At 40.9% G+C, this 22,931-nt stretch overlaps 2 protein-coding genes across 11 annotated transcripts in view; one reads left to right on the top strand and one right to left on the bottom strand.

Moving 5' to 3' along the window:
* Window positions 1-12,291, top strand: part of KIF26B (kinesin family member 26B) — a 271,678-nt gene extending 259,387 nt beyond the window's left edge. For all 6 annotated transcript variants that reach the window (XM_082214955.1, XM_082214954.1, XM_082214957.1 and 3 more), the window contains 3 exons: window positions 7,008-7,207; window positions 8,758-8,908; window positions 10,408-12,291. In XM_082214955.1, the coding sequence (XP_082071081.1) occupies window positions 7,008-7,207; window positions 8,758-8,908; window positions 10,408-10,556 (500 nt within the window). In that variant the 3' untranslated portion in view covers window positions 10,557-12,291. The remainder of the gene's footprint in view (window positions 1-7,007; window positions 7,208-8,757; window positions 8,909-10,407) is intronic.
* A 122-nt stretch (window positions 12,292-12,413) lies between these two features.
* SMYD3 (SET and MYND domain containing 3) overlaps window positions 12,414-22,931 on the bottom strand; it is a 375,419-nt gene continuing 364,901 nt past the window's right edge. The window contains exons 12-15 of one of the 5 annotated variants that reach the window (XR_014217446.1): window positions 16,602-17,126; window positions 16,130-16,224; window positions 15,166-15,257; window positions 12,414-12,791 (exon numbers count right to left, since the gene is read on the bottom strand). The gene's annotated coding sequence lies outside the window, so the exon portion shown is untranslated. Of the gene's footprint in view, window positions 12,792-14,397; window positions 16,225-16,601; window positions 17,127-22,931 lie in introns of those variants that run through there. The other 4 variants (XR_014217447.1, XR_014217444.1, XR_014217445.1 and 1 more) reach the window with 4 other exon arrangements.

Genomic DNA, 22,931 nt, shown 5'->3' with positions numbered 1-22,931 from the left:
TTTTTAAGGCTTTTGCTTTTCAGTAAAGCAACAAGCTCGGAACTGAAAATGTGCAAAGTACACAAGACCGAGCTCAATACAGCAGAATCAGTATGGCTTGGGTATTTCTTTTTTTTTCTTTTTAAAGAATGGGGCTTCATGGTCAATCTTTTAGAGAGCAGCTTGTTACCGATGGACAAAGGGCCCCAATGTAATTTGCTCCTGGCTGCCTGCCTGCTGGCAAGGGCTGGGCTGGAGCACTTGGAAGGGAGATCAAGCACAGGGATATTGGAGCATATAATAGCTTATATGGTTGGCTGCTTTGGGAGAGAAAATCTAGCTATTGGTTCCTGAGATTTGGTTAGTAGGGCTTAACGTGGCCTCAGCTGATCTTGCATGTCACATAGCAGCAAAGACCACATTCTTAGAAAGAGAGACCTGTTCAATTCAGTGTGGCTCGTAGAAAGCAGAAGAGGGCTCAGGAAATGAAATTAAACCAGACAAGTGGAACCTGCAAGAAAGTGTTGGCGTGTATCTGCCCTCCTAAAAGGGAGGCTTCTGTACAGAATTCCGGCCAGCCTTTTCCTCCAAGCAGGGCATTTCAGGCTCCTCCTTCCTCTTTCTTTCCCAACGATTGCTCCACATTCTGCAGCTCCTTCGTGCATGCACAGTCTTCATTGGCCAGACTTACCTCTCTTGACAATGCCAGTTTCTCCCAAAGAGCTGGCCTATGTGGTGCCCAAAGGGGAGCGTGTTGGGTGTGGCTGAAATACCAGATGTTCGATACCACAGCTGGAGAGAGGCCTGTTACACTCATGTTCCACTTATGGCTTCTCTCAGGCATCTGGTTGGTCACTGTGAGAACAGGATGCTGGACAGTGTCATTTGTAAAAACAGAGGATTCAAATTCAAAAATGGATATTTGAAAATAAGTTGTAATATCAATCCAGGTTTATTTAAGAATGAATGTAGAGGGAGGTATTGCATCTTCTGAGAAAGCTGGAATCTATCAATATCAGGGTCACTGGAAGCAACAAAATAATTTCTAAAATAGTTATGCATAGAATGTGGAGATAGTTATACTAACAAATGTGTTTTGTAGCTGTTGTCTTTAAGTGTTGCCATCCACCCCAAATTGAAAAGATCCATTCCACCCAAACTTTAATAATAGTATTATTATTGTTATTGTTTTATTTATTTATTTATTTATTTATACATACATACATACATACATACATACATACATACATACCCCACTCATCTGGCTGGGTTTCCCCAGCCACTCAGGGCACCTTCCAACAAAAGATTAAAAATACATTAAAACATCAGTCATAAAAACTTCCCTAAACAGGGCTGCCTTCAGTTTCATCTGTTGGCTTCTTGATAATGAGTTACTACAAGCAGACTAATAAGTGTCGTATTTGGAGTCTCCACCATCCCCCTGACTGCAATGCTTCCACAACACTCTGATCTGGATTGCATGACCATTGCAGCTGAAACACAGACTATTCAGCCTTGCAATGAGGTGTGGAAAGGGGAAGGTAGGCAGGGTTGGACCAAGAGGTCTTTTGATTCCTTCCAATTTCACCTCCCTGCTTTGTGCATTTTAATAATGGAATATCAAATACACACATTCTTACGCAGATTAAATATAAAATCGAAATGAAAAACTAAAAGCAGTTCCACACATTGCACAGGAAAAACTTTCTCTTCCAACATTATCTGAACAGAAACTGTGAAACACTAAAGACCTTTAGCTCTAATGCCAAAAAATATGCCGTAAGAAAACATGCTGTCAAAAATGAAGAAACAAACAAGCAGATCATTTCTCTTTGCATCCAAAAGTGCCAGAATTCACTCCCAGTTTCAGATGAGCTGCAAGGCACCAGAGATTGAAGTGTGGCTACACACACTAAACTCTTGTGTTGGATTGCAGTTGCGGTGTTTGGTTCAAAAAAAACTTAGTCGCATTTCAAAGCAGCATCTCACATACTTGCTTTGATGATTGCAATAGTGATGGCAATTCATACATAAAAGTTATTTCTTAATCTTACTGGTGATGTTCACAGTAGCAAAAGGAGCTGCTGTGTGTGTGTTTGGTGACCCTTTTAAACACTTAACTGCTGACTGGAAAGCAGAGATGGTGAAATGGGCCCCAATCACAATTTTTTTTTGTTCATTAAAAACAACAGCATTGATTTTCCCAGGTCACAGCCAGGCCATTTCATGCAGCAAATCTGTGTTGAAAGGGATCCGAGTAATCATTTTTTACACGCTTGACTACCACGTGCTGGCACTGAGCTTTCGACCGCATGAATATAGGAATGATTTAATAGAGGAAGTAGCAGTGGGCTATTGTGCATGTTGAAGGCTCTGTGGAACATGCATGATTGAGTTGGACACCATTAGACTACTTGTAAATAAAACCTGCTAACTTGGCTGGCTAGGAATTCGCTTACAGGAACACAATTGCCACTAGCTTGTCTGGACCCTACCCCTTCTCTTTCAGGAAAGCTGGGAAAGGGACTGAGCTAATTCATTTTTTTTAAGGCATGCCTTGGACAATAACCAGCTCGGAATCATCTCCATACACAATAGCATTAGACAACTGGCATAGCAACAGTGTGTTGAAATCCAGCCCCAGTGAAGATAAGCATGGGGGTGAGGAGGCGTGTTGCTATTCAATGGCTGGCTAGAGATGTGTAGCTGTTGGACACTGTCTGCTGTGACCTACATCTTCTCTGGGACTTCTCCCAATTTACTTGTCAATCTGCCATGCTCAATGAGGGGCTGCCTCCTGACATTGCACCAGTACTGCTCATTTACAGACTCTAAATGATCAGCCTCAAAACTAATGACGCTAGACCAGGGAACACAGGGCGGTTATGGGAGAGGTTGCGGGTGATGGCGGAAAGCATTGCTTGGTACAATTAAACAACTGATAAAATAATGGCAGATAAAAATGTGGGGGGTTTTTTAATGGAGATTTTACTCAGTTTCCCCCATGTGAAATGATGTTCAGTGCTGCCTCCCTAGTCTCAAATAATGCATTTATGTCACACCGAATACATGAACAATAAAAGAATTGTCCACATTATCGGCCAGTCTAGAGAAAATAGGCATATTGCAAAAGTTTTATTTCATGAGATACTCCAGTTCTCCCCAACAGGGATGCTACGATCCTGCTTGCAGATGCAAACCTGGAGTTCATTGGAGTCTGAGAACAGAATAGAGAGCAAGTAAAAAAATAACAGAAAATGGCCAACACATACAAATACTTTTCACACTCTTGCATCTATCTGATCATAGCCTTTTATCCTCTTTCTTTGTCTCCATCCCACTTTGGGTGTCCCTTTCCAATTGGCTCCCCAGATCTTTGCTGTTTGGTGATAATCTCACACCCAGTTACTTGTCTTGCTGTTCCATTCTGATCAGCAAATCTGGACCCCTAACACAGTACACTGTGTCCCACCCTTAAGGTAAAGGTACCCCTGCCCTTACGGGCCAGTCTTGACAGACTCTAGGGTTGTGCGCCCATCTCACTTAAGAGGCCGGGGGCCAGCGCTGTCCAGAGACACTTCCAGGTCAAGTGGCCAGCGTGACAAAGCTGCATCTGGCGAGCCAGTGCAGCACACGGAAACGCCGTTTACCTTCCCACCAGTAAGTGGTCCCTATTTATCTACTTGCACTTAGGGGTGCTTTCGAACTGCTAGGTTGGCAGGTGCTGGGACTGAACGACGGGAGCGCACCCCACTGCGGGGATTCGAACCGCCGACCATGTGATCGGCAAGTCCTAGGCGCTGAGGTTTTACCCACAGCGCCACCCGCGTCCCTTTTTGTCCCACCCTTAGATTCCTCATTTAGACATTTGCCACACTGTCCTTACAAAAAACAAGCCACCCTTCTATGCATCAACTTTCTATTTAAAACTCTTGCCCAAGCATGTTCCTATATGCCCTGGTTTGCTCCTCATGTTGTAAATTCATATCTGCTTTTAGCTATCATATGCTGTTTGTCTCACGATTCCATGACTCCGTATCTTGAGTCCCCTTGATTAATTAGAAAATGATATGCTATCCATATAAATATATATATGGGGATATGGCCATGTTATTCTAATCTTACACTTTACACCAATTCCTTATGATTATCACATTTCTTCATTGGCTGTTGCTATCCTGTCTGCACCTACAAGGACTTCAACTATCAGCCATGTTACCAAGCTCAAGTCAAGGTCAGCACTCAGATGTTCTTATTCATGTAGCAGGGCTTTAAATGCTGTACCATAACCTGTTGCAATATGATTCTGACTCTTTCGGGGTAGAATCAAATTACTCCACTCCCCCTTTATGAGGGAAGGTTTGGATTCATGACTATGGTTGTTTACAATTACCTTTGCCCATAGAAAAAGGCATCAGGATGGGTCATAAAGTAGAAATACTATAAAACTGAATCAAAGATGTATACAAGTTGTTGTTTCTTTATGAGACACATAAGAAGAGCCTGCTGGATCAGGCCAATGGCCCGTCTAGTTCCGCTCTTCCTGTTCAGATGCCTATGGGAATCCTACAAGTAGAACTCTCCCCTCTTGTCATTCCTAGCAACTGGAATTCAAAGGCATGCTGCCTCTAGCAGTGGATTGGAGCCATTGATAGTCCTGTTCACCATTAATATGCCTAATCCTTTTTAAAAGAAGTACTTCCTTTTGTGTGTCCTTAGTAGTTCAGGGTTGGATGACTCCAAGTATTATAAGAAAGGGAGAAAAAAACTTCTACAGTGGTACCTCTGGTTACAAACTTAATTCGTTCCGGAGGTCTGTTCTTAACCTGAAACCATTCTTAACCTGAGGTACCACTTTAGCTAATGTGCCGCTGCGCCACCACTGCACGAATTCTGTTCTCATCCTTCCAGGTTCGTGGAGCCTGTAACCTGAAGTGTTTGTAACCCGAGGTACCACTGTATCTGCTTTCAACTTACCATGCATAATCTTATACAATGTGGTTGCATATCCAACCCCTTCCTTGTCTTTTTATTGTAACTTTTTATTGTGGTCATGTAGTTTGCACCCTATAGCTGAGCCATAGCTGTGGCATTACCCCTGTGGTGTAACTGAATATTATCACATGTTGTCCATTGTTGTTTTAAAGTTACCCAGGTTTCTTGTCTTGCTAGACTTTTCACAACCAATGCAACTGAACCTTAAAAAACAAATTACTTGATCCTCTCGGAAGCAGGTGCAATGCATGCTATTCTTAACAGCATGATAAAATAAAATTGTCCTTCTGAAATTGGCAGTTGATTCAGTTAGACTGTATAAAGAGGGATTCACTCATTTTCAGTTCGCAAAAGAAATACAGATATAAGGGTGAGTTTTGCTGGGAAGCGCATATGTGTATGGATAGACAGACAGATGGACAATAACCTTGCCAAAACTCCCATTGCTCTCTGCTTGCTGTAGAGCAGATGTCCACTGTGTGTTTTATATAGATATAGAAGTATATTTGGTTCATGCTCAGCACTATAGAGTATGTGCATTTGCTGTTTGAACCAGTTAAGTCTTTCCTTTCTGTGGTATCATGAAACCTTGGTGGCACTCACCATAAAACACTACTGTATAGATATATTTTCTTACACAACCCATCTCAAGTGAAATCAGATAAACCACAGAGATTAAATAGAGGGACTCTGGGACAGCAGGAATTCCTCTTAAGTCACCCTATACCTTCTGTATCCAGACTAATAACCAGCTCATTAATCAATGCCTATTTAAAATAGATTGAGTTTCAAATCACCTTCTCTGCAAGTAAGAGAGAATTGTTTCTCTGCTTGTTGTTCTACAGGTAGGAGAGGAATGTTTTTTCTCATTTCCCCTCACACTGTTGTTCATTGTTTACAGCAACATGAACAACCAGTTGCAAATGTAGTTCAAAATGGGAGGATCCAAATAACACAAACACAGGATTCTGGTCAGTCAAGTTCACAGAGGCAAAATACTGGATCTTTAGCAGGAGGTGAAATATGAGTTTGTTTCCAGAAGAGGAGATAATAGAAATGGGTGGATCTTTTGTGAGGAGAAGTGGGTTGGACCTGTCCCCCTCCACCAGTCTTAGCTAGCCATCTTCCTATTCTTCCCTTCCTGAGAAAATCCTTCATGTCATTCTAAGGCTAGCAGTTCCTGAGTGTATTGGACAAAATGATCAATAGGAAAAACAAAAGTCCCCTGATACAATAAGAAACATTTAAAAAGCAGTAGCAAAGTGAATTCTGGCCTTAACTGTAGGTGGGATCATGTGGCGATTCGTATGGTGGACAATATTGTGAAAGGGTGTTGTTCTCTTGTTTGGTAAATGCAGTGAAAAATGCTACTTTTTTTTTTTTAAGGAACAATCTGTCAAAAGATTATAGTTCTCTTTCTGCTCGTGGTTTATGACTGTAAGTCAGTCTGAGATGCCACAAGAGGGGTTCTAGGACACCATGAGTGGTGCTGGGTTAAACATGTTTAGGTCTGCATGGGTTTATCAAAGCACTGAGTGTGGAGGGAGAGATGGGGTCTGCACCTGCTAGGTTTGCTTCCCTTTCCACCCATGATTGGCTCAAGACATTTTGCTACCTGAGGCACTTCCTCACCTCCCTTCTGTCCCATTGTGTCTCTTTGTCAGAATCATGTATACTCTGAAGATTTGTTCACTCTTAATTATCAGACCCAGTTCCTGAGTTGTTGAGAGTGGGGCAAGGTGAAGGCAAGCAGCTCATTGCTCAGACCAGAGACGGATCCTGACTGGATGCTAAGTGAGATTATGCTGTGCTAAACAACACTAGAATTTTGCAATAAATAAATTTAGTGATACATTACAGATGTGTCAGCACTTGTGGACTGCAGTATTATTGTATATTTGATGGTAATGTTCAGAGCTAAGAGGCAGCTTTCCTCAGTCTTGTTTCCTGGCATGTTGTAAACTCTTGTTTGAAGAGAAGAATGAGAGTTTTGTCCTTTGATAACAAAACCTTATAACTGTGACCTTGATTAGGTTCTCAGAGACGGAGACTCATCCCAGCTTTATCCCTTGACACAACATCTCCTATAAGGAAACCTGCCAGCCCAGCAGTACGCTGGGTAGATGGACCTCTGAGAAGTTCCCAGAGAGGAATGGGGGAGCCCTTTGAGATCAAAGTCTATGAGATTGATGATGTGGAGCGGCTCCAACGACGGCGCATGGGGGACAACAATGTGAGGCATTCCTAATTTATTTCTGATCTTTAACTCGGAAGATGTTGATTCAATCTTACTATAACTTGTTCATCATATATGTGGGTTTCTGTCCAGCAGTTCACTTGGGGCGGAGGTAGGGGTGGTTGAAGCAAATGAATAAACCCAATAGAATAGACAGAAATGTAATTCTCACAGAGATGGAATACCTGGCCAAATTCACACCTCCAAAAGAGAATCTATACAAAAATCCAATAATTCTGGCATTCACACAGCAACTACAATCCTAGATGAAATTTGAGGTTCCCAAACCACATATCCATGTCTACTTCTGTACACAGAGAGCTTCCTCATGCTCCAGTTCTCTTCATCAGAGCAAATAGCCCCATGTGCAGATTCATATATGCATAGAGCTGTGACTCCCACTGAAGAGAATTGAATACCTTTGCAGAGAGGAGAGCTCTGCACAAAGGTACGCATGAGAAGTCTCTGGTCTGAGAACTGTGAATTTCCCGGGCAATTCAAACCATTGACGAGATGGCCAGCTGTGTAGGCAAAAGGCTGAGTTGCTGGGTTTCCATTCTTTAGAGCCAGGAGTGTCAAAGTGCACACATGGCCTGAACTCTACAACAAGGGTGACCAGCAATAACACCCTCTGAATCAAACATTCATCAGCCCCCAAATAGCATGGCCATTGGCCAAGGATGATGGAACTGAGTACAAGAACATCTGGAGGGTACCACGTTGGCTATTCCTGCTCTACAGGCAGTTTATATAAAATAAAATTGTGAGTCTTGCAGCACGATCTCTTACCTTGTAGTACAGCATTTACTCAATAGGTGCATTCTGAAGTAAGAGGTTTCATAGCAGAAGTAAACATTTTGTTGACTCATGGATGGTCCCAACCCCACATCTAAGATAATAGGATTATGAAAGCAGATACTTACAAGAAGGATTGGCCAGCAGGAGGAAAAGGCACATAAGGCATCTCTATTGTTCCCTTGCATAAACACCTCCACCCCTCCCTGGGCTGTTTTCTCCCCGATTAGTTCATTTCTGATTTTAAATACCAGCCATGACAAAACACTGATCAGGTGGTATATTTGCAAGGAAGAAAAGGTGATGTTTGATTGGCTGAGTACATTTGTCATAACCACTGAATATTCCTACAAATGCCTATATTACTTCTGTGAAGGAAATAAGGAGTTGGGAACATCTAACTTCTAGCTCAGCCCCTCTGAGTTGCAGCCTCAAAGTTGAGTTTTCCACTTTTCCTAAAGCAATCATCTTTTTGCAGTGACATAACAACCAGAGCATCTAATGAAATGTATTGCGGAGTACAATGTATTTGAATAATATATTTTAACAAGTCATCTGCCTTTGAAAAGACCACAATAACCAATGAACCCTTCATTGTCAAAGGCCTATTTCTTTAATTTTTTGCTTCATTTCCTGAGTTTCTGTGATTGTTGCTACCAAATTAAAGTTAATTTGGCTGGGGAAGATCTAATCTGGCCTTTATTTCACACACCCCTCCCTTGACTCTCCCCTTCATATATCTTATTGAGCAGCAGGTGATTTGCTTCAACGCTAAACTGAAAATCTTGGAGCACCGGCAGCAGCGAATTGCAGAGGTCAAGGCCAAGTACGAGTGGTTAATGAGGGAGCTGGAAGTGACCAAACAGTACCTGATGCTGGATCCTAATAAATGGCTCAGTGAATGTAAGGTTTTACTGCCTATAGTTGGCTTATTTTATTGACACAAAACTTTACTGGTGCTGTAGCTAAGTCATGAACTACTATGTTTATAAGCAAAGCCTGCGCTGATGTTTGACCTGGAGCAGATTTGGATGGACTGCATTTCTAAAACTGTTCCTGCATAATTCCTATTAAACTGTGACATTGGAACCAAGTGGGCCTATTTGCTCAAGAGTCAAAGCCAGGAATTATGCAGCATTCTAGTGAGGAATATTGCCATCACTAGATTAACGCTTATGCGTCTCACTCCAGAGCTTCTGAAAATGAGATTTCCCTCCCCGCCCCCCTTTGCCCTCAGATCACTCAGACATATGAATTATATTTTAAATCTGCTCTCCTGCTGTGAAATAATACTTTCAGGCAAATTTGGTTGAAATGGCTTATGTAAGACATTAATTTGTTTTTTTCTTTTACATATAGCTAGAAAAGGATAGAGTTCATACAGCTCATTCATAAAGAGATTAAAGAATCCCATATTCAAATTAGGAAGGATTCTTATAAAGCAGCAAACAAAATGTATAAAAGATACAGCCAAAGCTGGCTAAATTAATAGGTGAGGGTACCTCAACTATAAAGGAAAAGTATTTTGCTGCTAGCTACTAAGAGCAGAGAATAACACTAAGGATAGGACTTTGGGCACCTGAAAAAGAGGGCTCTAATCCATAAAAGCACATGTTGCAGCCAACCTGCTACTGCCCAATCCTAAAGTGGTGTTGGTGAGCTCCCACAGTTGAGGAAATGCTATTTGACAGTGGGAAGGAAAATCTCTATGCCAACTCCTGGGCTGGTGTAGTTTCTGCCCTTGGGGGTGAGGGTCAATGTGCCCTACCACTAACAATCCACCACTGACAGTACAGAGCTTCCTGTGGATGTACCAGGCACACCACCTTCCCACTGATGGAGGCCCTCTTTGCCACAACTCTTATGATGTGGCTTTAGGATTGTGGCCTTAAGTCTTTCATGTGCTATGAAAGGTCCATAAAATACTTACTTTTTATCATGTGTTCAGTTACAGATAGGTAGCCGTGTTGGTCTGCCATAGTCAAAATAAAAAAAAATCCTTCCAGTAGCACCTTAAAGACCAAGAACTAACTTAGTTGGTCTTTAAGGTGCTACTGGAAGGAATTTTTTTATCATGTGGTGAGGGAATTGCATATTACTCGCTATGAGCATTTTCAACGGAGCCTGTTCATAAGTTCACTTGCCTTTCTGAACCTAGGAGCATTGTATGAGGACAACTGAAACAAATCTAACAATGTTCTTCCACTGAGGCCTGCTATAGAACCTACCTGTCATAGCAGTGCCCGTTTCTTGCACAATCTCTTTCCTTTCACAGTTCTTTGAATCCAGTCCCTTGAGTAACACACACACCTGTGCGGATGAGCCCTTAAAGATAACAGCAATGTAGGGCTTGTGCTACCAATTTGGGTAATGTGCTGGGCCTTTTGCTTCCTTTCCCACAGTTGATCTGGAGCAAGTATTTGAGTTGGATTCCCTGGAGTACTTGGAGGCTCTCGAGTGCGTGACTGAGCGACTAGAGAACCGTGTCAACTATTGCAAGGCCCACCTCATGATGATCACCTGCTTTGACATCACTTCTGGGCGCCGGTGAAGAATTAACCTCGAGAACATTTTGGACTACTGCCACTCCCCTTTCTCCCTTTTGAACAGCACCCCAAAGACCTAGAATGAGGATGAAGGTTGGTGTCATGTTTTGACTGTGTGTGGAAGAGATTTTCCCCCTCTTATTATGCTGAAGAGTGGTGCATACATTGACTAGATGATGATGATGAAAAGCAAAGACGCTGAGAAATAAGGATGTGGAATCTCCTAGCCTGAAAGAGCACTTTGAGAAATCTTTAAGGACATGTTTGTAAATAGGAACTGCTGGCAGAAGTGACTTTACCCCTCAACAATAGCTGTAGAGGGAGGAAGAGCAGATGTAGGACCGACTGCTGCTGAGAGCACCATTGAAGTAAAAATACACAGGAAGACTGTCTTAAGTGCCTTGCAAATCTTTATTATCCAAACATTTATGTTCATACTTTCTTGTGTACAGATGGTGCTAGTCAAGAAAAAGAAAAAGACAAAAAATCAAAACACATTTTCTGAAATGTATTTACAGCCTGTTTTCCCCTCCCTCGGTGTTTTATCCTATTTCTGACTTGCTGTTTCTACGTAACTTGTGTTTGTAGAGATATTTCTTAACCGATACAGCATATAAATAAATGTTAACTGTCATTTATTGTTACACACGAGAGTAAGGCCACTCAAAGAGAAAAAAGATATTAAACCGTGTACATGAAACCCAAAATATTTGATAGTAATGGAAGAGGAGAGGTCCACTTAGTTATTAAAGAACATACATGTGAATTTTCTGGCAAAATAACATTCCTAGTGATGTCAACTGAAGTCTTCACTGATTTTTTTGTTGGCTGTTACTTTTTGTACTAAGATTGTGATATTTACACCACCAGTTTTCATGGATGCTCAAATGAAGATAATTACTTAGTTTATGTTGACCAAGTTTATGTTGACCAGGTATCTTCATTCTTTTCAGACCCAGAATCCACTTTTAACCCAAATATGAATTTGGGGACCAATTTCTTAATCTTCTACCTTATATTTGCATGGTGGTGGTGCTCCTGTTAACCCACTAGCACATCTCAGTCCACCAGTTGAAGACCAGTGAGGTTGATTGACCACTGCCTCTTTTTTCTGAGGTGTGTCTAGGTTTGTTCTAGAGGTGCCTTCATTTGGTTACAGAGATACTGCAAATGATTCCCTACCTGTTATGGCTCTGGGTCTATGAACATTGGAATGGTTATGGTAGATCAGACCAGCATCCTTCTAGTTTGTGGAATTTACACCAATCAGGTGTGGTGGTGGCCTGTAGTTAGGATGGATTTAAAAGGGATTAGGCAAATTCATGGAGAGTAGTCAAGATTGCTATAGGGAACCATTTGGTTGAGAGGTCAGTAGGCACTGAATACCAGGTGCTGAAGCCACAACAAGGCAAGTCTTCATGTCCTGCTTCTCAGAGACATCCAGTTGAGGACATGAGAAACAGGAGGCTGGACTAGATGGACCATTTGTATGATCGAGGAGGACACGTATTATGTTTAGATGCACATCAATACACATCACAGCACCAGCCAAACAGCCCTTTTAAAAAGCTGCAAAACCTGTTCAGTAGAACAAGTGGATCTGCAAAAAATGAATCCAGCCCCCTTTCTCCTTTCTGATCTGTGAGCTACATTTTTAAAGAATTGAACAGCATATGTACTGCTCCATCTGCTGGATTGGGTAGGAGACTTTTTTGCCATGTTTGATTCTCTGTCAAGGAGGACTGCTTCTGTATACATGTACATGTACATATAATATGGATCAGAACATAATACTTCAAAGGGGGAGAGTTAAATGGGCAACACCTGATTGCATCTTTGCTTGATAAACATCTTCCACTAACTCCAAAATTTGCCAATTTTCTTTTTAGTAGTCATGCCAAGATGAGAAGCCACTTGATCCAGCTCTTCTCTTTTTCAGTAAGTTATTGTGAGACACAAAACAAGGCATTCAGAAATACTAAACAACTAGCATCACAATTTACCTTCACAAATGCATTATTAAAAGTTCATCAGATTATTCATGAGTCATTAGAGGAATCTACAGTACAACATCAATGGCACAAATGTCTCACATCAGCTCTATGTTCTGTGCAGACAGACAAAGACTTCCAAAAGCCTAGCCCTAAAAACATGTGGTCTTCCCTACCTGATCCAAGTGCATGAACAAAGTCTTTTTACCTCACTTTCTTCTGACCCGCCTTCACATTCCTTGAAATTTCCTGCAAAATAAATATTTGCAAGTAAGGTAATTTCCCAAGGCACAAGCTTGCAACATTTGCAAAGCTACTTCATGGCCTTTTGGTGCCTGGTAAGAACACACGTGCTGTTTAAGATAAGTTTGATAGAGCAAACCAGGAAGGCATCATGTGCAAGTGTCATTTGCTGAATTACAGGCATAACTTGGAAGCACAAAATCCTAGGGTCAAATGAGATGTGATGATGGAGGGTTGGGCAGTGTCTTAAAAGGCTAAAGGTGGTGTTCAGGTGCCCCAATGCTTCCTCTTTGGGAATTGGGAATGTAACACTTTCCCCCAAGCTATTTTCTAAACATAGAAAACATCTGAAACTATTTTCCCCATGGGGCAAAATGCAGCTCCTGAGAGGTTGAGGAGGGTGGTGGAAATACCATTCATATGTCCACATCATATACAATGTTGTAGATTAGTATGGTATTTTTTTGTTTGCTGTTCATGTCAAACAAACCCTCCCCCCAATTTTCCTTATTTGCATTCCTAAACACTGACATTAGAAAACAAGTAACAGCCATAGCACACACATCTTCTCACTTTGCTAAAAACAATAAGGTTAAGAGAGTGCATAGATAAACCGATGGAAATCTGTGTGGTGGTAGAGCTATGTTTTATGTGTTTGAGTTAGGGCAGCTACTTACAAGCAGCAAAGCATAACTTATGACGCTCATTGCAAAACTCTGTCCATAAAACCTTTACAACCCCCACTCACCAGCAGGCTGGCCATTTATGCCACTGTATTTTATAGAAACTATATTTTAAAACGAGGGCTGTGTTATTATCTATGCATGTTCTCCTGCCTATAAAGCTGTGTGGCTGTATTTGCCTCGTATAAACCTTTGAAAAATGGTTTAAACATTTATAAAAATAAATAGAAGATGCATTTAGGTGTCAATAATTTAAGGTCAGGTGCACTCTAGACCAGTGTTTTTCAACCACTGTTCCGCGGCACACTAGTGTGCCGCGAGATGTTGCCTGGTGTGCCGTGGGGAAAATTGAAAAATTCAAAAGATTTTTTTAAAAAATAATGTCAAATTTTTGCCCACTAGGCGGGCGCCAGACTGCGTCCACCCTATTTTCCATCCGTCCTGGGTGGGGATCAGATCGGATGGGATCGGATGAGAGTGGACAGGCAGTCCGCTCTCATCCGATTCCCCATAGAGAGCAGCAGGGCTCTGACATCTCCCTCTCCGCACACAGTGCGGACACGGAGCTGTCATCCGCCGGCTCAGCAGGGATCAGCGGATCAATCCCCGCTGAGCAGAGTAAGGTCTGCAACGTTCGATTCCAGGCAGAATATCAGCTTTGTGTTCAGCCAAACAGGCTCAGGTTGCGCACTGAATAAAGTATTTTATAATTTTTCATATTTCTGTTTACTTACTATTTCATAATAAAGTAATTATAAAATACTTTCTTTGTGTTTATTTGATTCCTATTCAAGAGAATTACTTTATATATAGTCATAATAGGCACAGAGTTAAATTTTTAAACATTTTCTAATGGTGGTGTGCCTCGTGATTTTTTTCATGAAACAAGTGTGCCTTTGCCCAAAAAAGGTTGAAAAACACTGCTCTAGACCTCTAGGATTAACTCTGCCACTATATGTATAATATAAACAGAGAATGTGTGACCAAAATGGAGAGTGACTATTTGCTCCTTATAAAATGAAACAACACCCCTGTGCCTTTTGAGCCCCCATGCAGGCCTTCTCTAATTGGCAGAGGACTGAAGGAAAGCAGGTGAGCTAAATTAGCTCGCAAAATATTTCCCTGATCTATGTTGAGGGAAAGAGCTGTACCACAGACATTTTGGCATCAAGGCATGGAACAGTGATGTGCCTATGGCAAATGGCATATATGATGAAAGACACATGCAAGCAACATCTAAAATGGTTATTGTTGATCATAAGCAACATGTAAAACATTAAGCAAAATCTCATTAAATGGTAACTCGCTACCACAGATGTCAGCGGGGAAAGCAGTGGCCCATATGCTCTGGTGACTGCACTTGGCTGCTGAGCCTTGGCTGTGATTCTTTGGCTCATTCGACAATTTCCTAACTAATTTTTAGCTAATAACTTCCACCTTGCATGAAGGTTGCAAAATAATAGCTGAGCACCCATGATGCTTCATAGAATTTTTCCTCTGCTCTAGCTAATAGTCAAGAAATGAGAGCAACCAATTTTTTTCTAAACTATTTCCAGATGAAAGTTTTTTATTTTATTGGAGCATCTGCCTCTGGCCAACTAAGCAGATGTGGCATGTTTCTCAAACTTCTGTGGTCAGACTATCCAAACTTGGCCACAAATTTGCCAGTGGAGTTGATATGAACTTCTTTTACGTACCATCTTGAGAATACCTTTTGCTACTGAATTCCTGGTACTCAGATTCAAGCATTAACTTCCAGCCTGCTTGATCAAAGTGGTCCAAGATGTTCCTGTTGCAGGAAAAATCCATGGTAGGTTATTTGAGCCCAAGCAACACCTATTCAAACTGACCTTTCAACCTCTCCCAAGGATGGAGGAGAGGATGCATTTTGTAAACTTTGAGTGGCCCTACTCAGCTCTGGAGCATACTTTATAATAAAATGATGGTAATAAAAGTGGTGCTTAAAGCAGTTTCAGCTATATCTATATGACATATACTCTCTATATGAATTTAGCCACCTTATATATTGTATAATATGCGTGTGAATGGGTATCTGAATAAAACACTCACTCGCCTAAAGATTTTATGTACACATAGATACTACTTTTTCTAAATTTCAGCTCCTTCCCCAATTTCCCAAGCTGAAACTGCTATCTGACATCCATCACCTATTTGACGTATGAAGGACATAATTTATTTGTAAACTCAGGATGTTCTTGCTTTATAGAATTGCTTGTACTTTATAATTTATTTAACCATCATGATTGGAAATGCTTATCTAAGTGCTATGCATTGAAGTGTACATTTGCTGAATCCATTTCATTCTGTCTGTGGCTATGTCCTTTTCCATAGTAACCGTGGTATAATAAAGTCACGTAAGGTTGGAGAGAGACCCCTGCTAGGGGGAATCACTTCTACTGAGTCAGTCACGAGAAGTTCCACAAGAAGACAGATCTACACACGAATCATCTGCTATATCACCTAAGCTCCATTACAGGGCTGGGGGACTTCTTCCAGACCCAGAGCCACATTCCCATCTGTGGAACCTTCCAGGGGGTCAGCCGCATGCCAGCAATGGGTGGGGCCAGAGACAAAAGTGGCCGAAGAGACAAATGTAAATGTTACCTTTGTACATGCTAGCTTCCATGCAAATGTACCCACCATTCCTTGATCCAGGCAACCAAGAGGCATTGTCGGGGTTCAAAGACCCATTCCAGTCAAGCAAGATCACTCAAGGAGGGCTGGCGAGGGTTGGCCTAGAGAGAGGGGGGGGATGTGGCCTGAGAAGAGTCCTGGGAGCCAGACAGAGTGGCCTGGGGGGCAGCACTTGACCCCAGAGCCTCTGAGGTTCCTCACCTCTGCTTTGCTGGAAAAAGAACCAACAGGGAGGGGGTGGACCCAGACAGCAGTAGGACAAGAATGGAAAAGTAACCGAGAAACACACACAAAATGGAAACTGATTGAATGAATATGTCAAGCCTTTTGCCATTAAATTGTAAAGTTCACTGTTTGCTGGTTTAAAAAAAGAATCTCTTACCTTTTGTGGTATATGAGGTGTGAAACATATTGTCAAAGATATGATGTTTAGAAGATATCAAAATATAGTGGCATTAAATGTTTACTTTTATCTTACCAATTCTTGTGCTTCCCTGGAAGTCTTCCTTCAGTGAAAACACTTGGTTCCTTCCCACAGGTTTCTGGAGCAGGTTTTTGCCGGCGAATAATGCAGTATTACAAAGTTACTTTAGGAATTGTGCACATGAGAGCCAGCACTGCCTTAAACATCCAATAGGAATTGGATTCTTGCTGATTCCATGACAGGCTGGCTAATTAAATGATTCCCCAAGGAAGTAATAGACATTTTAAGGGATTAAAATATTTTACCAGTAAGGTTACTATTTACTACAAGATCACTGGTTGATACCACTGTGGGGATCTAAACAAAAGATTGCTGGGAAAGACTAAGATGATGACCAAATCTACATTTCCTCCCATCCTCAGCTATGTATATTGGTAAGGCAAAAACACTCAGATTTGGCCTCATAAAAAGCAATCCAGTCACCTGGTGTTCCACAAGCAAAGCCGCATCAAGAAACACTCTCTCTGCTTTAACATTGTGCTACTGGAGCACAGCTTCACACATTCACCAATCAGTCTCCTGCCAAAAAAATGAGGGAAGGAGAAAAGTGATCACATCAGTTCTAGAAAACTCATTTCCAGTAGTGCCTCAATTAGCACTTCATCTCCCAACTTTTCATTAATGAAAACAGGCACACCCTCGGGTGTTTATAGCACCCCCAGAAACACAACAAGGATCACTGCCTGCAAGCCTTGCCATGTACAGTATTAAACATTGCTGACATTATATACTCAAATACATCCAGACTTCCAGCCTGCTCAATACATGGTAGTGATGGAGTTGAACACTTAATTTCCCTTCCACTGCAATTCCAGTTGCAGAATGGAAGACCCATGATTAAGACTGCTAGCTCAACAGGCTAACACCTGAGCAAGAAAACATTTAATCCCAAGCACACAATGTTTTAATACATACGTTTAAAACTGCATGTTGACTAGCACTGATGCTAAAGTCTGAAAAATGAGGAGCAATGTCAAGGGTAAGAGGAGAGAAGAGACAAAAAGAATTCTCAACAGCCTGGTGACAGCTGTAGTCAATCAATCAATTTCTTACAGTCAATGACCAGTATTAACAGCTGTAGCCACTTTTCCTGTTTCATTGGCTAAGATTATATACTTTGGAAAATAGCACAATCAGGAAAATAGCAAAGCAGAATAGCAACAGTATTTCTGTACTGGCTATCCCACCACCCTGTCACCAAATGTTTTTTTCCAAGATCAGCAGCAAACATCCCTAAGAGGTAATAATTTATTATTTATTAAATTTGTATACTGTCCTTCATTCAAAGATCACAGGGCAGTGCACAACGTAAAAATACAAAATGAGAACACAAAACACATTTAAAAAAACAAAAAAACCCCAATAACCCTCCACTCCTAATAAAGAACAAGTGTATGCCATGCCTTGTGTTGAGCGACTTTTGCTGCCCTAAAAGAGGACAGCTTGGATTGAGGCCAAGGCTGCATCTTTGGGCCTCAGCAGCCTAAGCCGCTTGCCTTCCAAAGGTTATCTGTGAAGCTACCAGCTAAATAAAAATTAAAATTCTGGCATTTGCAGTGAAATTTGTTGGAAGGCACCTAATCCTTGGAATTTCCAGTGCTCATTTGATCTCTGTTTAGGGCTGTGAGCAGAAACAATAACAACCCCCAAAAGGCAGTGGCTAATCCCATTCTGTTTGCAATTCAGAACACTTTCCAGTGTGATTTATTTACAATGAAATATGCACCAATGTGAGTGGGACCAATGTGATTTACAGAACATGTTCAGTAACAAAATCTGTCAAAGATTAAATTAAAATCCCAGCCTAGCAAGCAAGTCTTTTGCCTCTAGGCCTAGAGTAATGTACATAGGCAAAATATTGATTTTGCATAGAGACTGAAGCTTTATTTTGACTGATGCAACTCGGAATTGTTATTGCCATACGGAAAAGAGTTGATGAGATTTTTTTCCAGCCAAGTTCAGTTGGCCCACAACAGCATTCATGCTCCTGTGTCACCAGCACTTCCAGACACAGCCAACACAAGGACATTTGTCAGCGCTGGGAATGGGCTAAGAGACACGCTGAAAAGTTGTAGATGCCTATCTTGTTAGTCCGGTTTCTTTGTGTGGCAGGTAAAGAAGCAAGAATGCCTCATCTTCCCTACCTGGTGATACTGCTGTACAACTCTCATACTTCTGTGGTTAATAAAGATGATTAAAAATATGTGCTTTTAATCATCCTTATTAAGAATGTTTTTAATACGTCTCTGCCCTGTTAAAAGCATAACACCTAATTAATACATCAATGGATTTTTATGTTCCATTTTTATAGCTGTATTTCTGACACTCGATAATCCTATGTTCAGCTTCAGATCTCTTTCTTTCCGATTCCTACTTCATCTGATGCTTGTTATTATTCAAGTGGCAGACTTTGTACTTCATACTATTAAAATAACATTTCAGATGCCTGCACAAGCACAGCTGTATATCCACTTCCTAATCCCAAACTGTGATAAGCAGAAAGAGTAAGGGGGAGGGGAAGAGAAGATTCACATTCCTGATCAGCCATTAAGTCTGCTGGGTGACCTTTGGGCCAGTGACAATCTCTCAGCCTAACCTACCTCATAGTATTTTTGAGAGGATAATATGGGAGAAAACCCTGCACATTGTCCTAACATTTTTGGAGGAGGTACAAAAAGGTAGTAAGCAGAACTAGCATTTGTAGCCATCACCACTTGGGAGGACCGTAAAAATATGATGAATCTCATTGTAAGTAAGTCTCTCTACTGCACAACATGGTGTTTGCGGTCACAAAAGAATCCTGTTGTTTTGGTTGGGCTTCTCTATTGTAAATGGGAACAGAGATTTCACTCTATCTACAGCTAATAAGAAGTTATAGGAGTTCCACCGGTCCAGATGTGAGATGTGCAGTGATTATTGAAAAGACTAAGGCCTCAAAAATCTGGATGCTTCTCAAATTTGTGATGCTGTTGATTTAACGAGGCTCTTTGTGTGATGAAACATGGACACTTAGTAGCTAACATCGGGATCTTCTATGAAGCTGTCTTGGCTTACAGAGAATCATATCATCAGGTGTTCTCGTCACTGATTGACTTGGCTTCATTTCAAGCTCACATGTAAAATCCTGGGTGTGGTACTTATTTATTTTTTAAACTATCTTAAAGTATTAGAATGCCTCAAAAGAGACGACATTAAGGACCATTTCTGAATTCACTCCCCTCCATGTTCTTGAGTTGCAGACTTGCCATAAAGGGCAAAACGAATAAATATTCATAATAAGTGCAAAATGGTATGAAAGGCAATTTCAGATTGTCTACATTTTGCCATAAATTCTTGACTAATTCTCACATAAAAGGCTTTAGAAAAAAGGGGGAAGGGGACAATCACATTCTATCTCTTCTTTACAATGACCTTTTAAATATTATTATTTATTGGTTCTTTTTGCCACTGATTATTCAGAAATGAATCTTCTGGCTTCCCAGTGGCGAGGCATGATGAATTACTTGCTCTGGCAGTTGTGAACAGAACAGTATTAACCCTCCAGGAATGCCAATTTTCTATCATGCTGTTTTTTTCTTATAGCTATAGGAAATACGTACAGAATGGGCTTTTGCAGTACTTCGTTTTAACATCTGTAAAAGGAGATAAAGGAGGGCACACAGGCATGAGCTATATCAGAAAATCTAGCTATGTAATAATTCACTAATTTATTATTACAATTACTTTCTCTCCAAATAGCTCAAGTTGGAATGTTTTCCTCCTCCTCCTTTTATCCTCACAACAACCCTGTGTGGCTAGGAAAACGATTGCTCCAATGATACCCAGAGAGCTTTTAAATGAGGCGATCACCTCAAAACAATGGCAACAGTGAGCAGGGGGCAGCAGAGGACGCTCTCAAGGGTGCCATTGCACACACAAGAGCTACACTGGCAACCCCAACTCTATGTATATGTACATTTAAGAAGTCTCAATCTCATTAAGAGCTACTGGGAATTGGTTAGGTGGTCTAGATACACAGGATTGTGCAGAGCCTAATTACCAAGACTGAATTCTTCATTTTCTTCGGAGAACGAATCTCTACGGTCCCTATTTCAAACCTACAATCTCTCAAAATAATTATAGGTAAAGAATTATATAGCGTCCAGGGCCATTGCAAAAACAAAATAAATATGTTGATTTTGTTCTAAGAAGAGACACCAGTAGGCAAATATTAAGGTTGTGTGACATGATATTATATAGGTCCCAGCTGGGCTCACTCATTCAGAGACACAATTTGTGAACCAGCATCTCCCTGTGGACAGTTCAGCAGTCATTAGCTTGGTTCCTGTGATTCTTGTAGCACTTTGCCAAGGCGATGGCACAGAAGTCATCTCATATCTGAACTTCTGATAATCAGGAAAATCAGGAAATTCAATTCAGTTCACATTTAAAAGCAAACTTTTTTTTTCATTTTCCAAAGCCATTTGTGAACACAGCTATCCTTTGAAATTCACTTATTCAAACTTTGCAATGCAGTTCTGCAGCCGATTACCGTGCACAAAAAAGCACATACTAGTGATAAGCGTGCATATAAATGCATATACTACTGAAAATAACACACTAAAATGCATTACATGAGGGGAAATTCTTTTGCATCAATGTGTACAATATGCAAAAATGCACACAAAAATGGGTAGTAGGAGAAATTTGCACATTTTATGAGATTTTTAAAAAACAAACAAACCAGAAACAGATGTAGAAATGTGGAAAACTGAACGGAACATTGGAAAATTGAGACATGGCAGGATCGGAAATGACATATTCACCCATCCTATTGAGAATAAAACTTATTTTTCCTTTGCCACCAAGCGGGGGTGGGGGGGTGGGGGGAGGGGAGGGGGCGCGGACCACTCATGTTTTGATCCTAATATACAGGGCAAAACCTGGAGACCCTTAGAAGTGTACCCAACCCCACTAAAATCAATTAGGTTTTAGTGTGTTTATTTATTTATTGCCTGACTACCTTATGGAACACAGTTGCCCCTCCCTCCGAGGCAATATGCACAATTTCAAACCACAATAACTATACAATCAAAAGTACATTACAACCCGTTCAACAGCAGGAATTAACACATCAAAAAGGAAAAGTGGGGGAATGAATTTCTTTCTTCTTTTCATTTTCCCATCTTGAAATCTTCAGAAAACTTGAAGACACTCATATTTCATAGGGGACAGCATTCCAGAAGTGTGGACCCACTACCCAGAAGTAATGTTTTTGATGTAGCAGTCAACATAATATCTTGCATTGATAGAGCAGAGGACAGGATCTCGGTGGCACATTCACTAAAGAGCAGGTATGTGCCAGCAGCTTCGAAGATTTACAACCCTGAATGATTTGAACTGAAGGGAATGTGAATTTCCCTGGTTCTGTGGCTTTCCATGGCTTCCCCTACTTTTTGCCTTTTAAGAAGAAAAAAAGATGCAGCAGTCACTGAGAGAGTGAATCTGATCTTACTTTATGAGCGCAAATGACCCACCCGTGGACTCAAGGAGAAAGTATTCTACTGTGGTAATGGAAGCAACATAAATGATATTATACGACAAAGTCAGAAAATCTCTTCTTGTTAGATGGTCTTACTGCTGACAAGCAGCAGCAGAGCCTCGTGCCCACAGTCTAGGCTGCCACTCTCCAATCTTCCAACAAATCAATTCTGCTGACTTTTTTACTCCCTTGGCTGCCACTGATATCGTCTGTGATGAATTTAAGGGAAGCTGTCAGATCAAATGCAACAGAAAATGTAGTTTCTGTGAAACTTTGGTGTGAGGAGCAAAAAAAGTGTTACCGTTTGAAACAGAGACGGATCCTTCAGCAAATTGTGTATCATGTGAGAAGACAGAAATTGGCCTGTAGGTAGAGTTAGCATTATTATACATTGCACTGAATTTTGTTCTGTTGTAATGTAGAAATTATACTGAACTGAAATTTCAGGTTTTATCATTTATATCTCTGGGCTCCATGTTATGAATTTTATTTATTATCCCAAGCACAAAATACGTATTTTTTATTTAGTAGTATTTCTAATTCTAACTCTAACTCTAACTCTAATAATAATAATAATAATAATAATAATAATAATAATTGCTATTAGAAGTTGTTGAGGTGGCTTGTGACACATTTCAAATACAGTAAAACAGATAAGAGTACAAATTGCTATTTAACTAGTCAACACAAAGTTACTATTTAAACCTCATTGAGCTTTATAACTGGCTGGTTTTGTTTTTCCAGCATCACCCACACTGTGTGTAAAAGAACAGTGAGAGCAACAAGGTCCCCTCTGCCTTTGC

This window comes from Podarcis vaucheri, assembly GCF_965113315.1.
Source record: "Podarcis vaucheri genome assembly, chromosome: 3".
Lineage (NCBI taxonomy): Eukaryota > Metazoa > Chordata > Lepidosauria > Squamata > Lacertidae > Podarcis > Podarcis vaucheri.
This window is presented reverse-complemented; position numbering and strand designations above follow the sequence as displayed.